This window comes from Orycteropus afer, unplaced genomic scaffold, assembly GCF_000298275.1.
Source record: "Orycteropus afer afer isolate SDZICR_OR568_19922 unplaced genomic scaffold, OryAfe1.0 scaffold00040, whole genome shotgun sequence".
In the NCBI taxonomy this organism is placed as follows: domain Eukaryota; kingdom Metazoa; phylum Chordata; class Mammalia; order Tubulidentata; family Orycteropodidae; genus Orycteropus; species Orycteropus afer.
The window spans coordinates 8998743-9016434 of NW_006921627.1; the positions used below are offsets into that span (position 1 = coordinate 8998743).

General features: G+C 39.7%; 1 protein-coding gene across 1 annotated transcript in view; it reads left to right on the top strand.

The window, feature by feature from the left end:
• NDUFA9 (NADH:ubiquinone oxidoreductase subunit A9) overlaps window positions 1-10003 on the top strand; it is a 73687-nt gene extending 63684 nt beyond the window's left edge. The window contains exons 9-11 of the mRNA XM_007937190.1: window positions 2833-2928; window positions 6396-6462; window positions 9833-10003. Coding sequence (XP_007935381.1) covers window positions 2833-2928; window positions 6396-6462; window positions 9833-10003 — 334 coding nt within the window. The remainder of the gene's footprint in view (window positions 1-2832; window positions 2929-6395; window positions 6463-9832) is intronic.
• The last annotated feature ends 7689 nt before the right edge of the window (window positions 10004-17692 follow it).

Here is a 17692-nt window from a genome sequence, read left to right on the forward strand (position 1 = left end):
GGATGCTGTTGAGAAGCTGAGTAGTGGCAGCATGAAGATTTGTGGTAACCTGAATGAACAGTGTCATTGGAGCAATGGGGACAAAAGACAGACTGGCTTGAAATTTGAGTGGCAAGAGAAGTAGACACCATAGGTAGGCAACTTTTCAAGAAGTTTTGCTGCAAAAATGAGCAGAAAAAAGTCATAAAGAGATGGTAGTTGAAGATGAATGTGCTGCCAAGGGAGGTCTACCGTGGATTAGGGAGATAGTAAAACATGTTTATAATTGATAAGAATGATCCAGAAGAGAGACAGAAGTTGAAGATTCAGGAGATAAGGAAAAAGACCAAAGGAACAAAGTCCTTCAGTAATTGAGAAAGGTAGGTTACAGGATTTCAGTCCTGGAATTGGCCTGGTGGAAGGCAAACTTCAATTTTTACAGGGAAAAGAAATCAAAGATCGATGTAGCTGTAGATGCAGATAGAATTGTAGATTTGATTATAAGACTCTAAGACAGTTTCTTTTCTCATTGAAATGTAAGGGATCATCAGTTAAAAGGCGGCATGGGGTGGGCCATGGAGTTGGATGGAAAATTGGAAGACAGAGTTAAAACTATTCCCGAGAGAACAGAAGAGAGTACTTCATAGGTGAGCACAGTAGAATTGCAAAGCAGAATGGAGTATCCATTTTAAGTTAATAATCAGAAAATTAAGGTGAAATGTTAGCTCAGTTGTATTTTTTCTACTATTTTGCCCTGCTGGGGCACAGAGAAGGCAGGTACATAGGTTTTGCTGGGAAAGTATAGTGAAGACGAGTGTGGGGGACAGGTTTTGCTGAGGATTTTGCAAAGGCAAGCTTATAATGCTGAACCATGAAATTTAAACTGAGAAGGACACAGGCTTCAGTGTAGCTTTTTTTCTATCAGGTCACTTAAACTAGTTTTCTTTGAGTCACAGTTAATGCAACACAATGTAGTTTGGAATAACTGAAGAGTCAAGATATAATAATTAGTTTACCCATGGTGTCAATATTGATTGTTATTGTAAAGATTATAAGTTGTTCTTTAGCATACCAAAAGCAAACCCACTGCCATTAGTTGATTCTGATTCAGAGTGATCCCCATTGGGTTCCCAAGGTGATGAGTCTTTATGGAAGTAGACTGCTCCATTTTCCTTCCATGGAGTGGCTAGTGGGTATGAACCGCCACCCTTCTGGTTAGCAGTCAAATGCCTTAGGCCCTGCACCACCAGAGTGCCTTGTTCTTTAGCGTAGTGTGTATTAAATATCCTGCAGTGACCCTTACAAATCATTGTGAAATTTGATGGAAGCCTTTTAAGGCCTTTATCTAATATTTCCTTTAGCTGACATTTTCTTTTGTTTTTTTAAAATGAATTTTGTCAGAATGATGACATTCTTAGTGAATTATCTTCATTCATCTCTCAGCTATCCCAGACTTCCTGAGGCAAAAGGATTAGGAAAATAGGGGAAGAGATTACTAAATCCATCATAATACAATAATTGTTTAAAGCTACACTGTGTCGGTACAAAACGGTTCTTCAGATCAGTGGAGTAGAACAGAAAGTCCTGAAGGAGACCTATGTATATGTAAGAATATAGTATGTGTATGATAAGGATGGGAACTCTGGTGGTGTAGTGCCTAAGGTATTTGGTAGCCAGAATATTGGTCGTTCAAACCCACCAGCCACTCCTCGGAAGGAAGATTGGGCAATGATAAGGATGACAATTCAAATTATACAGAAAGGATGGATTATTTAGTGAAAGGTGTTGAGGCAATTGCTGCCATTTGGGGAAAATATGATTACATTTTACTTCATATGCAAAAATAAGTTCTAATAAGAACTTGTATGTCACTGGTGACTGCAGGATTCTCTAAATACAAAACCAAACCATAAAAGAAAAAAAATTGGTAATTTTGATTTAATTAAATGCTTAAACGTGTACAATGCCACAAAACACCATAAGCAACATTAAAAGACAACATACAAAAAATAAAAGATATTTCCGATTATATAATTAAAATATAAAGATTCTTACAAGATGCTGTTGGAGATGGGAACCCCAGGAAGAAAGGGAAGAAAAGAACAAAAGCTGTAAATGGTGGGGGTTGGGGGAAGAAGAAGGAAATATCTTCAGTGTTAAAGAAATGCTAGGTAAAACATTGAGGTACCATTTTACTTAGCAAATTGGCAAAATTGTTTATTTTTTATATGGTTGAGCTTACTTTTAGTGAAAAGGTATTCTTGACAACATTTTATGTACATTGATGTAACCTTTTTGGAAGGCGGTTTGGCAATAGTATTCAAAAATAATATTAAAATTTCAAAATGCACTCTGACCCAATGCCATGTCTAGAAATGTATCCTAAGTGTACAGTCTTGAATAGGTACAAATACTTATTACAGAAATGTTCATTAAAGCATCCTTTTATAAAAGAAAAATATTCAGTAGCTTAAATATCCAAAACTGGGAACTGGTAAAATAAGTTACGATTACAGGTATGGAATGTGTGTGTGGATTCAATGGAATCACTGAGTGTGTGATGTTTAAGGACATATAAAGATAATTGTGATGTATGCTAAATGAAGATGACATTGGAGAATAGGATGGATTGTATAATCAATCATGTAAAGACCAAAAAATTGCATTTGTAAGGGGATGTGAAGAGTATGTATTAAATATATGTATCTTTGGTTGGTGGGATTATGGGTGATTTTTCATTTTACCAGTCTGTATTTACTATAATACATTACGTGTTTCAAATGTTACTTCATTAAAAAAGAAAATTTGTGAAGAGCAAAATCATTTGAAGAGTTACGTATTTTCTTTTTGTAGGCCAAATCGATACCTCCTCTTTGACCTGATGCAATATGTGTTTTCTGTGGCTCACAGACCCTTCATCCCATACCCCTTGCCACATTTTGCCTATCGGTAAGTAAAATGCTTCTATCATGCACCTTCTAGAAGACACCTAACTTGATGCACTTTCTCCTAATGTCTTTACATAAAGTTTTAGGGAATATGTTTGTTTTAATGAAGGGCCAGTGTCCAACCGTCTAAATAGGAGGTGCTACTGGTGTTATGAGGTTAGGCTAGAAAAGAACTAGTGGAAAGGGAAATGTAGTGGTGTAGATGAGAAAAACAATGTGCATTTTGAAATTTAATCATTCATATGCTTTAGGAAGTTAAATCCTCAGTTCTTCAAATCCTCCATTTAAAAACCACTGAGTTGTAATTTGGAGAAGTGTCTTGCTTGGGAGATGGGGTAAAAGGAGCAGTCAAGTTTTCCTTTGTTTCATATCACTTACCCAGAGGTAGGAAAAGGGCCCTTCTTTTTTTTTAAAAAAAAATTTTATTGTCATTTGGGTGAAAGTTTACAGATCAAATTCGCTCTCCATACAGCAGCTCACGTACCTTTTGTCTCATGACATTGACTGCAGTTTCCCATAATGCAACAGCTCCACTCCCACTTCCTCCCCATAGTTACTTCTTTCCTGTGTCCTTCCCTCCATGCACTTCTGTCCCCTGAGCTGTCTCCCTGTGCATAGCCCTTCTATTCTTCCATGATTGCTCTCTCCAAGGAGTGTATCTAACTAATGTAAATGTTTACCTCACATGCCTGTCTTTTCTTTGGCTGGAAGCCACTGAATGGGTTCAATTCTAGACCTGAAGGGCAGCTAGGGACCATAGTCTCAGTGGTTCCATCACGCTATTATCAGTCCAGCAAACCTGGTCCAAAAAGGCCCTTATTTATTAACCCAGTCTGATCATGTAGTTAGGGAAAGGAGCCAGGCTACTTGACCTTTTGGTTGCCTCGTCTTCTTTCCCTACTTCTTGGTTCAGTTCTTCCCTTTGAAGATTCACAGTCTCGGAATTATTAGCTCACATATGAATGTTCTGGTCAGAGAGATTTTCACATCAAATTTGCCAGAGACTGATTTATAAACCAACGTGGCAATTCATTCTTTCATTCGATTTGCTTATTCATTCATTCAACAAATATTGAAATACTAGCCGCTCAAGATGTTACACTTAATGCTCAAAAAGCATATGGTGTAATGGAGGTATCAGAAAAATAAACAGAATGCAGTGTGATGATAATATTTGAGCATGTGCTTTTTTTCAGGCTATTTGATTCGTCTCATTTAGTTCTCATAGTGACTTTATGAAGTACATGCTTTGATACTCCCATTTAACAGATGAGGAAACCAAGCCATTGAGAGGTTAAGTAACTGCCTCAAGGTCATAGAGCAGCTTAATGGTTAAGTCAGGGTTTGTGCCAAGGTATTTTTTTTTTTTACTCCAAAGTTTGTGTTCTAAACTGCTGAACTGCCTCCTTGTTAAATGCTACAAATGCAGGTAAGCTTGGGGTGTTATAGGAAACCACTGGCAGGGCATTAGGCTCGGTCAAGAAGGAGTAAACCAAAACCTGAAGCAAGACAGGCGTTAAACCCAGTGAAGGGGATAGAGGCAGGGGCAGCATTCTAGAAAAAGGGAATAGCAAGTGTATAAGCTTCTTATGTAAGAACTGAAAGTAATTGAGTATGGCTTGAGCAGAAAGAAAATAGTATGAACAAGACATGGTGCTGGGAAAGTGGCTGAGCTCAGATCCTAAAAGACCTGAGAAATCGTGTTAAAGAGTTTAGAACTTGTCTCAAGAGTGGCAGGGAGTCTTTGGTAGATTTTAAGCAGAGAAATAGATTTCTCAGAATTTAAAAAAGAGAGCATTGTGCTCTTTTAAGAACTATCTGTATGGGATCAAGGTGACAACAGCAACTTGAAAGATTACATAGGGATCTTGTGGGGCAGTGAGTTTATTTTAGTGGGGGAGGAGCAACTTAGGAAAGGAGGGTGAGAATGGTTGCACAACTCAAGGAATGTAATCCATGTCACTGAATTGTACATGCAGAAATGGTTGAATTGGTGTATGTTTTGCTGTGTGTATTCTCAACACAAAAGGAGGGCATTGCTGTTTGTTCACAGCTGTATCTCCATCACCTAGAATAGTGCGTGGCACACAGTAGGCACTCTTGTTAATATCGTGAAATGAAATGAATGAAATGCTGCAGAAAAGTCAAATAAGGTAATAGACCAAAAAGTATCCACTGGAGTTAGTAATAAGGTCATTAGTGACCACAGTGATTTCAGTCTGGTGTAAGCCAGATTGCACTGAGATACTTTCATGGTTGTACATGAAACGGAGAGTCAGAGGTGGAATCCTTCCCATCAGCACACAAACATGTATTGCCCACCGAGGACACTAGTAGAGACCAGAAGGGTTTTATTAACATAAGACTAGAGCACAGAATCAGAGATTTGTAAAGGGTGTTTTTATTCAAGCTATAGTAGCTCATTATATTGCCTTTATCTGTCATTGGGACTGGTTGACTGGAATCTGAGGCTTTATATGTTGCTGAAGAAATTCTGATCAGTTTCAGCTTCCTTTTTCATTTTTTTATACCACTCAGTTGGATTGGATCGGTGATTGTCAAGCTTTTGAAAAACTGTGGAGCCCTGGGTTGAATGAATTTTTACATAAAGCATGTAATCAGTGTCACTGAATCGTGCATGTGGAAAAGGTTGAAAATCAGATAAAAGCAGAGCTGGTCTGGTTGTAATGATGGGTGATATTAGAGCACTTTCCACAATGTCCTTGACCCACTCCTGTGGGAGTCCCAAGGAATTCCTAAGATTCCTCAGACACTACTTCAAAAACCTCTGCTCTGAGGATACTTAAGATGGGAACTCAGATGGCATGTAAGGAAAACCCTCAGTTTTTTTTTTTTTTTTTTTTTAAATTTTAAAAGCTTGTTTTACATTCAACATAACGTGTACATTTAGTTTCAGGAAAACCCTCAGTTTTTATTAGCAGGGAAGAAAGGGCATTGATCAAGATAGGTCGCCCCTCTTGTCCTGGGTTTTATATTTTCTTCCTGCTTTGAGTCATAGGTCCTGGCATTCTCCTTACATTTTGGAATCTTTGTTTCCTGGGACCCTGCTCTTGGAAATTGCATTTTATATGCAATTTCTTTGTATGCGGGCCACTCAGCTGGCCCTGCATCCTTAATGGCAGCATATCTGAATGTCGAGACTTAAATGAGAATGGAATTTTATAGACTTTATTGGGTCTCTCTCTCTCTCTTTTTTTTTTTTTGCTGCTGTTGTTGGTTTTGTTTTAAATTTTACTTTAAGATTCATTGTTTTTTTGGTAGAGAGTATGTTACAGCAGTCTGGCTAGGTTGAGTTGAAATAGAGACTAGCAAGTAGAAATAACCTCACAGGTGCGCAGGTTGGTCTTTTTCTTAAGAAAAAAAAAAGGACCACAAGTCCCCATCTCTACTGGAGCCTCTCTTCCTATGGTTCTTATTCACATGTGTCTTATTTATTCTTTTTTCCAGATTGATAGCAAGATTCTTTGAAATAAGTCCGTTTGAGCCCTGGACAACAAGGGATAAAGTGGAACGGGTGAGTTGGAGGGTGGGGCACATTGGCCAGGGCGGATGCTAGGCAGAGAGCAGCAGGGAAGGAGGGGAGAGCATTCATTGGTATTTGCTGGCTGGCTGGCTGGCTGGCTTGGACTGTTTTCATGCTCTTGTCTGGTATTTTTTTCTCTCTGAGGTCAACCCCTCAACTGTGCACTGAAGCTCCTCTACTCTCAACCTACTCTAGGGTTGCTCCTCCATAGTCTTCTCTCTTACGTTACCAAGTTTTCTTTCTTTGCTGGACCATTTCCATCAGCATACAACCAAGCCTTAATAGCTCCTTTATTATTTTAAAAAGGCAAAAGCTTTCTTCTCACCGTATGTCCCCTCCAGCTACTGCCCTGCCTGTATCACTTTACCTTATAACTCCTCCAAAGAGTTATCTGTACTTGCTCTTTGGCAGTTTTTTCCCTTGTTCTTTCTTGAACCCATTCTAATCAGGCTTTTATTCCCATCTCGCCCCCTAAAACTGCTCTTCCCAAGGCCACTTCTGATCTCCGTGCTGCCAAATTCTGTACTCAGTTCTCCGACCTCAGTCATTCCATCTATGAGCAGCATTTGTCAGAGGGGACTGTTCTCTCCTTCTTGAAAGCCTGTCTTTCCATCTGGATTCTGGCCCACTCTCCATTTTGTTGCTTTTCCTCCTCTCGCAAGGCTGTGCTTCTCAGTCTCCTAATCTGTAAATGTTCACATGTCCGGGGGCTCTGTCCTACACCCTTCTCTTTTTGTCTGCACTTTCTCTGGATGACCCTTCCCTAGGCCCATGCTTGCTCCAGTGGCTCTCTGTAAGCTTATGGCTGCTGCTTTATCTCCAGCCTTGGCCACACCCCCTGAGCCTCACGCTGTTATGTCTAACTGTTAAGGTATCCTGTAGTCATATGAAAGGAGTCCCTGGGTGATGCAAATGGTTAAGCACTTGATTGCTGACTGAAAGGTTGGCAGTTTGAACCCACCCAGAGGCACCTCAGCAGAAGAGCCTGGTGATCTACTTCCAGAATGTCACAGTCTTGAAAACCCTGTGGAATAGCGTGCTCTACACATGGGTCTGCATGGGTTGGAATCAACGTGGCAGAAACATAACATGTCCTGAAATAGAATTGCAAGCTTGTTTCTCTCCTAGTCTCTTTCATCTCAGTTAATGATATCAGAATTTTTTCTGCTGCTTAAGCCAGAAATCTGGGAATCTCCCTCAGTTTCTTCCTTTTCTTTACCAGTCTAGAAAAAAAACAGCACTAGCCAATGTGTAACCATTAGCAACATAAGACTATTGAGGACTTGAAATGTGGCTATTGCAACTGTAGAAATAAAATTTTTATTTGACTTGATTTTAATTAATTTATATCACCACATTTGGCTAGTGGCTACTATAGTGAACAGCACAGGTCTAGAGCATCACCAAGTATTACTGTGGCAGCCCTGAAAATACATGACAAATCTTACTGGTCCTCCATGTCCCTACCTTTTTATTTAACATCTAATTATAACACTGAAAATATTTACTTAACACAAGTAGAGTGAAAAGCATTTTGACTGCTAACCAGAAGGCTGGCAGTTCAAACCCACCAGCCACTCCTTGGAAGGAAGGCTGGACAATTTACTTCCGTAGTGATACCACCTTGGAAACCCAGGGAGGGGTCGCAATGAGTTGGATCCAACTCAATGGCAGTGCATGCGTGTGTCCCCACTCTAATCCAAGTTCCTATCCTTTCTTACTCTCTCAGCCACGCCACTTTACTCCAAAGCTCTTCCTTTCTTACTTTCTGCCTTTTATACTCATCATCCTCATCTATCATTTGCCCGCTATGTGTAAAAGTATTTCTATGGAAGATACAAAGTAAAATAAAAATACCCTGCTATGCCCACCTTTGATGACTGATAGTCCTCTCATTTGCAAGAAGCAGTCAGATTTTCCTTGGATGTGACTTATAACCTAATGTGTAGAGAAGTTGAGAAAATAGGCCTTAGGCAATAGGTAGATGTGAGGGCCACAGTCATCCTCCCCTCTGATGCGCTGCATGGAGACCATTCTGAAGATGTCCCTGTTATGTTTGTGAGAGATCAGGCAGGAGGACTGATTGTCAGGACACCTCATTATATCATACAGTAATGTGCTTCTTACATTTCTAATTGAGAACATGTTGATATAATAAGCTAATGGGTTTTTTATTTGGTTTTGAGACTGCCTCACAGCACTCTACTAAAAGAATTAGAGACTCGGTATGGGGTTGGGGTGGCAGAAGTGAGGGATTGATGCTCCTGTATGTGCAGGTTGATTCTATTTGTTTGCTGTTGCATGATATGGGACCTTTGGTTTTAGATTTGCATTTTTAGCTCTATAGTGAGCATTAGTCAATCAAGTTAAGTATATATGGAATAAAAAGGTTAACAATTTATCTTTTAATAGGCAATGAATAAATACTATATTACCTTCTCTTTTAATAGGCAATGAATAGGTACTATATTACCTTCATAGTTATGTGGTTAGAAAATAAGGCAGAAAATCTGTGGTCAGAGAACAAGCAGAGGGGATAATTGAGGAACTGGCTAGTTCTACTTTGTTGCTGTTAGTTGCTGTTGAGTCAGCTCCAACTCACGGCAACCTGTGTGTAACAGAATAAATCATTGCCCAGACCTATACTGTCCTCACAGTTGTTAGAATGCTTGAGCCCATTGTTGTAGCCACCATGTTCATCTGTCTCACAGAGGATTTCCCTTGTTTTTACTGACCCTCGGCTTTACCAAACATGATGTCCTTTTCTAGTGAAGTTCTGCTTCAGCATCTATTTAATTCCTGAACCCTCCTGTGTAGCCAGCTCTGGCAAATGTAATTGATGACCTCTGCTTCTCTACTCAGGGTTTATTTCTACTAAGGTCTGTGGAGTGGCTTATTTAGAGCCCATATCCTGTGCTCATGGTGCCAGACAACTTTGATCTGATCTTTGGTAAACTTGCCTTTTCTTTTTCTTAAACCCTCTTTCTGTGTTCTAAGGAGCTCTGGTGGTTTGGTGGTTAAGGCATTTGTTTGCCAGCCAAAAGGTTGGTGGTTTGAACCCACCAGCTGTTCCATGGAAGAAAGATGAGGCAGTCTGCTTCCGTAAAGATTTCTAGCCTTGGAAACCTAATGAAGGTTGCTGTGAGTTGAAATCGACTTGATGGCAGTAAGTTAGGTTTGGTTTTCTGTATTCTACTTTTCAGTGAGTTGCAGGGGTAAAAAAACTGCCATATATTCCTTGAAAGCAGTTAAGTCACAGTAACAGAAGTCAGGTCAATTTGAAGTTTTAAATGATTACTAAGATAACACTCCTATTCTAGGCCAGTTTTCAGTGTTCTCTGTGGTTCTTTGTTTTTCAAAGGTTCACATCACAGACATGAAATTGCCTTACCTGCCTGGCTTAGAAGACCTTGGTATTCAGGCAACACCCCTGGAAGTCAAGGCCATTGAGGTGCTACGTCGTCATCGCACTTACCGCTGGCTGTCTTCTGAAATTGAAGATGTGAAGCCACCCAAGACAGTCAACATTTAGTGACCTTTGAGCAGCCCATGGTTTTTGGTGTCATTCAAGTTCACCTGGCTAACAACCGTCTACTTTCTTTAGAGAATACTGCGTATCATGAATAAGATCTATTAAAACATCTGAGATTAATTTCTGCAGCAGCATCTTCTTTCTTGATTTATTGAATGAGAAATTCAGTCACTTAGAACTTGAACATCACTTCCTTTAAATATATATATATATATATTTATATGTATCACTTATTCTCTGAAATATCAGGGGGTGGATTGAATTGCCCTGTGTCAAGCCACTTCTAGCATATGTTCTGGAAAATAAAGACTTCTCTTTAATGTCAGACTATTGTGAAGACTCCAAGTGATATATGATTATTTTAATATCCATTAATTGAGAAAATATACAATGTTTTATACTGCTATGAATTTATTCACATCTAAGGTTTTAAAAAATATATCTTAATGATATGTTCATACATTTAATAAATAGAACATGTATATATAGGCATGGATGGATTCCTAACCCCCTTGCAGTAACCCCATAGTCTGCTTCTTGGATCCGAATTGTCTGAGGCTTCCATCCCCATGCTGTTAGGCCTATATCTGCATTATTACCTAGATTATACAGGGGCATAGCTAGATTCTCTCCCATGAAAAGGAGGTGTCACAGTCTCTTTGTCACTGGTGCAGTGTTTAAATTAGGACTTTTTGCTTACATTGTTAATGTTGCAGCCAAGAACCAGATGAATAACTGATTCATTGTTGACTAATCCTTCAGTGTGGTATGACTGAACTCCATAGTCTATGATGAAGCCAACATAGCACCATCCTCAGTAACCCAAGTTTGCACTGCATTCCACCACACATAGTTCCCTGATTGTTAGGATAGGAATGTCAGTAAAAATGCTATCCAGTTATAGTAATGCTCATCTCATCTTGACATAGACAGGTACATGAATATTGAAGGTGACTTCTCTACCTGTACTCTCCATGCACAAGAATCTTTTTGTCCTCAATGAACAAAACTTTGCTACTCTAAGTATGGTGTCCTTGAACCAGCAATATCAGTGTCACCTAGGAGCTTGTTAGAAATGCAGAATACCAGGCCTTAGTCCAGACTAAACAAGGCTTACCAGAGCCAAAGTGCGACCTTTATTTATCCTACTGGAACTTACAGACCAGCTCAAAAATAGATTAGACACATAAGACTGAAACTTGCATTTAAATGCAATGTTTTTGTTGTGTGCCGTTGAGTCGGACCCGACTCATAGTGACCCCTCCTTGGGTTTCCAAGGCAGTATCTCTACAGAAGTAGATTGCCCAACCTTCCTTAAACACAATAGAATAGCTAAAAGAAATGGAAGAAATGATGAAGTGTAAAGGAGCTGAATAGAAGACTTCAAAGGGCAGCTTCAGAAGACAAAGTATTACAATGAAATGTGCAAAAACCAGGAGTTAGTAAAACAGGAAGAACACAGCACTTCTAAAGCTCAAAAAAAAAAAAAAAGAAGAAAAAATTCAAGCCTGAAATGATAATATTGAAAGATTCTGTGGGCAAAATATTGACTGATGCTAGAAGCATCAAAAGAAGATGGAAGGAGTACACAGAATCACTGTACTAGAAAGAATTGGTTAAGTGCTTCAGAAGGTAGCATATGATCAAGAACCAATGATATTGAAGGAAGAAGTCCAAGCTACACTGATGGCACTGGTAAAAAAAACTATTCTCCAGGAATTGTTAGGCTATCAGTTGAGATGTTTGAACAAATGGATGCAATACTGGAAGCACTCATCTATGCTGAGAAATTTGGAAGATAACTACATGGCCAACCAACTGGAAGAGATCTATTATTTGTGCCCATTCCAAAGAAAGCTGAGCCACAGAATGCGGAAATTATTGAACAGTATCATTAATATCACACACAAGTACAATTTTGCTGAAGATAATTAAAAAAACAGTTGCAGCAGTACATCAACAGGGAATGGCCAGGAATTAAACCCAGATTCAAAAGAAGATGTAGAATAAGGGATATCATTACTGATGTCAGATGGATCTTGGCTAAAGGAAGAGAATACCAGAAAGATGTTTACCTGTATTTCACTTACTATGCAAAGGCATTCAACTGTGTGGGTCATAGTAAATTATGGATAACATAGTGAAGATTAGGAATTCTAGAATCTGAACATGAGGAACCTGAACACAGAACAAGAGGGAGACATTCAAACAGAAGAACGGGTATTGCATGTTTTAAACCAGGAATGGTCTGCATCAGGTTTGTATTCTTGCACCGTACTTATTCATTCTGTATGTTGAGCAGATCATCTGAGAAGTTGTCCTATGTGAAGAAAAGCATGGCATCAGGGTTGGAGGAAGACTCATTAACAACCTGTGGTATGCAGATGATACAACCTTGGTTGCTGAAAGCGAAGACTTGAAGCACTGATGAAGATAAAAGACTGCAGCCTTCAGTATTGATTACACCTCAACATAAAACAAAAATGCTCACAACTGGAACAGTAAACAACATCATGATGGAGAGAAGATTGAAGTCAGGGATTCCATTTCACTTGGATCCACAATCAACATCTATGGAAGTAGCAGTCAAGAAATCAGACATAATGCATTGGGCTAATCTCCTGCAGAAGACTTATTTAAAGTATTTAAAAGTTACTTTGAGGAGTAAGGTGCACCTGATCCATGCCATGGCATTATCAATAGCCTCATATGCATGTGAAAGCTGGCAAAGAATATTGCATATACCATGTACTGCCAGAAGAATGAGGACATGTCTTGATGTGGTGATTAAGTTTGTGTGTCAGCTTGGCTGGGCCTGGTTGAGTGGCTGGGCAACTGGTGGTAGTTATTCCCCATGAAGAGACTGGCAATCAACTCCATGGTGGGTCCTACCACAAGCAGCTGAGTAGCTGCTTTAGGGATGTGGTCTGCTTCCCGTATATAAGAAACAGCTTTGGGAATGGTCTTATGGCACACTTGAACCCTGCATGTAGCCATGTTGTTGTTAAGCAGCCTGCCATGCTCTGCTGACCTTGGGACTTTCAACAGACTTGAATTAATGGCCTGCCATGTGGTTTGGTAACACTGGGACTGTGCCTTTTCACTTGTTGACCTTTGTCAGCCTCAGTAGCTAGCAGCTGCCTGAGTAGAGAGATGCCTCTAGCTTCAGTGGACTGGGAGCAAGAGGCAGAGCTGAAGCCCAAGGCTGAGGGGCTTTCACCCAGCCTGTAGAGCCTGGCACTAGGAACTCGGACTTCTAGCCTCCTGAACGGTAGAATAAACTGTTTACTAAGGCCGTCCCATTGGTGGTATACTTTTGTCAGAGCAGCACTAGGTAACCAGAACAGATGAAGTACAGCCAAGATGTTCCTTAAGAAGTGAGGATGGTGAAACTTTTTCTCACATACTGTAGACATGTTACATCATGAGGGACCAGTCCCTGGGGAAGGATATAATGCTCGGTAAAGTAGAGGGTCAGCAAAAAAGAGGAAGACCTTCAATGAGATGGACTGAACAGTGGCTGCAACAATGGGCCCAAACATAGCAACAGTTGTGATGATGCTGGACCAGGCATTCTGTCTTCCAGTGGCCCCTAAAAACAACAGCTCCCGACCTGCGGAGTCAGAATCTGCATTGTGACAAGGTCCCTGGAGACTGGTATGCACATTAAAGTCTGAGAAGCACTGGTGTGGAGGTCACCTGCATCAGAGTTCAGGAGAGGGCTTTTTTCTAATTTAACGTCCTGAGCCCTACCCCAGACCTCCTGAACCACAGTCTCTGGAGGTGGAGCCTTGGAATTTTATCAACCATGCCAGTTTATTTGCATGCACATTAATATCAGAATCCTTGGCAGAGGAAAGAAGGAGCCCAACTTCAGCTTCACTTTTTTTTTCTTTCAGATATGTTATCTCCTCTTATTTTGGATAACACCCTTGCTGGGCATAAACATGCCAGTAGGCATACAGATGGGAGAGTTTGATTTTAAAAGAAATAGTATTTGTATGTTCTAACAATACTGTTGTCCATTGCCTTAAATTGAGCTCTGGTAGCATAGTGCCTAAGGCACTTGACTGCTAACCAGAAGGCTGGCGGTTCAAACCCACCAGCCACTCCTCAGAAGGAAGGTTGGGCAATCGACTTCCACAGTGATACCACCTCAGAAACCCAAGGAGGGGTTGCTATGAATTGGGTCGGACTCAAAGGCACATAACAACAACAACATAACCCATGTGGTACTACACACTTGGTTACTCTCAAACCATAATTCAACCAGGATAGTTTTTCTTTCATATCACATCCAAAGCCCCCTTTTTATAAGGACTATTTTATAATACACCCTTTATTATTCTGATACAAAGATCATAGTTATAATAACCTATATACACATGTAATAAAATAATATAATGCCTTGTATAAAGACGTTAAGAGAAAGTAATACATACTACAATAATATGTTATCTCAATATATAGATATATGAGCACAATCACACTCAAGGCAGAGTGTTGTCAATTGCTTGCATCTGTTTGGACAATTGCCATAGATGAAATATGGACAAATACAGTCTGTTCTGATAAAAGTGTGAGTTGTATTGGCCACTTAAATACCATGAACAGCATTGATATTTGTGATGTCAACTTCTGAAATAGTCAACAGCTTCTTGTAAAGATCACAACAAAACAAAGTATGATCCTCCCTATATTTATATTATATTTGCATTTCTAGAAAACTCAGCATAAATTAACCATGCCAAAAGTCTTATATGTATCTAAAAGTTAAAGTCTAAGTTCAGATGACTATAAATGGATTTTTGAAAGTCATGCAGAATGTGTTTCAATTCTTAATTTGTGTGTTTTGACTTATACCCAGTGGCATGTGTCCCATCCCTGGTTCCCACTCACTAAATGCCTCAGTCATTGTGGTAACCAAACACAGCACCCAAAGATTTCCAAGATACCCTCTATTGGACTGTACCACTTTGGTTAAAAACTTTTATTTCAAACCGTGCAATGGAAATCTTTGAAAGGATTATGCTGTATTCTTTAGGGGTAGTCTTAGGCAAAGTAACCATAATTTATTTCATTTGAGTCTGAAATGCCAACTAACCAGAACGAAAGGTTTTCCTTCATCTACCTGCCAACTGTCCAACACAAGCACATAACATTCCACCTTTTCTCCCCAGTAGGTCTAGATCACACTGTGGATCTCAGCCATCCCACTTCTGATTCTCTTCCCCCACAGTACACTTCTCAGTAGAGAGCACATTTGGGGTTCAGAATGCAAAAAGCTACACAGCGTTTTATACTTCTAGTGCTAGCTATATATAGGGAAATGAAAAGTATAGATTTGCTATTCATAGTTAACACAAGCAGACTTTTAATGGGTGATTTTGCTTTGTTTTACTTCCAGGTCAACTAAGTCCTCTAACACTATTGTTTGGCTGTCCTTCCTTGCTTACCCCCTCATAATCAAGTTTTCTTTTCAATTTTTCTTGACTCCTAAGAAATCATGTGGTGCTTACTTTGTATTATTCAGCTCCAAATCAAAATGCCACCATAGCTGACCAACCAGGAAGGAAATGTTCCTGAGGCATTCACCAAGTACATCTTCATAAGCCAGGGAGTACATTTCCTAAGGTTTCTTAAGGAAGCCAACTACTGCTTCTCCTCAATCCTTTATCTCCTTTCCAGAATCCTTATGCTTTCTGTCTTTTAAGAAAGACAGATTTTTCACTTTTCTTGAATATTCCACAGGAAACTCCACCTGGATCCTATGTATCTGTGCTGGTCACTTGTCCACATAGGACAGTTCACATCTATGTCTCTAGATGATATTGTCTTCTTAGCTCAAATAATATTGTCATAAGTGCCACCATTACAGAATTTCATCCATTCCACAATGTAAAGATTAAAGGAGGTCTGATAGTTAAGTTGTGTGTCAACTTGGCTGGGCCTGGTTTTGATTGGCTGGGCCACTGAATGTAGTTTTTCCCCATGATGAGACTGGTAATCAACTCCAAGGTGGAATCTACTGGAGCAGCTAAGTAGCTGCCTTAGGGATGTGGTCTGCTTCCAGTATGTAAGAAGTCAGCTTTGAGAAAGGTCTCTGAGATCTTTGGCACACTTGGACCCTGCATGTAGCTGAGACTTCATTCAACAGCCCATTATGTTCCTGCCAATTAGGGGACTGTCTCGACTTGAACTAGTGGCCTGCTGTGTTATTTGGTAATCTTGGGACTGTGACATTTTATTTGTTGACCATGGGTTTTTCAGCCTCAGCAACCAGCAGCTGTCTGAGTTAAGGGAAGCCTCCAGTTTCAGTGGGCTGGGAGCAAGAGGCAGAGCTGAAGCCCAAGGTTGGGGGGCCTTCACCCAGCTCCTAGAGCCTGGCATTTTGAACTCAGATTTCTAGTCTCCTAAACTATAGGAGAATAAAATCCCTGTTTGTTGAAGCAACCCATTCCCATTTGTGGTACTTTCTGTTAGAGCAGCACTAAATGACCAAAACAGGAGGATATATATATATATACATATATATATACATATATATATATATATATATATATATGTAGGCCATGGGGTCATGAAGATGGTGCAGAAACCTGCAACATATTGTTCTGTTAAACAGGTTGCCCACTGACTACAATGACAACAAACAGTAGCCCCTGGAGTCACCCTGGATTCAAGCTCAGTGAACTTGAGAGTTATTTTTCTGAGTGTCATTCCAGTTTCCTCCCTCAAGTGTAAATAGGTGTGGTGAGCATTTCTTGAGATTATATATCTGAAGTGCATGTCACACACAGTACCTGGAACATAGTAAATTTTCAAAAAATATTAGCTGCTGATACTCTTACTATTTTGAGTAGCCTACTTTTTTGGTCATTCTTGTGCTAGATGATGTGCTATAACAAGAATGAAGATATTTCACTCCTCAATGGTTTCAGTCTGGAGGCAGGAAAACAGATAAAAAAAAAACAAAAAAACAAAAAACAGTAATTATTGTATCTCAATATAAAGTTTTAGGTTTTCCAGAGGCCAATTCCACCACTTGTCTGTCAGTTTGTCATACTGTGATGGCTTACTTGTTGGTGTGAGGCTGGTATGCACTGGTATTTCAAATACCAGAAGAGTCACCCATAGTGAACAGGTTACAGCAGAGCTTTCAGACTGAAGACAGACTGGGAATAAGGACTGAACCATCTACTTCTGAAAAAATTGGCTGCTGAAAACTTGATGAATAGCAATGAAACATTGTCTAATATAGTGCTGTAAGATGAGCTCCTGAGGTTGGAAGCCACTCAAAATATGACTGGGAAAGAACTACCTCTTCAAACTAAAATTGACCTTAATGACATGGATGGAGTAAAGCTTTTGGAACCTTCATTTGCTGATGGAGCACAACTCAAAAATGAGAAGAAACAGCTGCAAATATTCATTAATAATAGGAACATGGAACATATGAAGTATGAATCTATGAAAATCAGCAGTTTTCAAAAATGAAATGCAATGGATAAAAATCAATACCATAGGAATGTATTAGTGAGCTGAAGAAGGAGCTCTGGTAGTGTGGTGAGTAAGACATTTGGCTGCTAACCCCAGAGTCAATGGTTCAAACTCACCAGCTTCTCCACAGGAAGAAGATGAGACAATCTATTTCCATAAAGCTTTAAAGCATTGAAAACCCAATGGGGG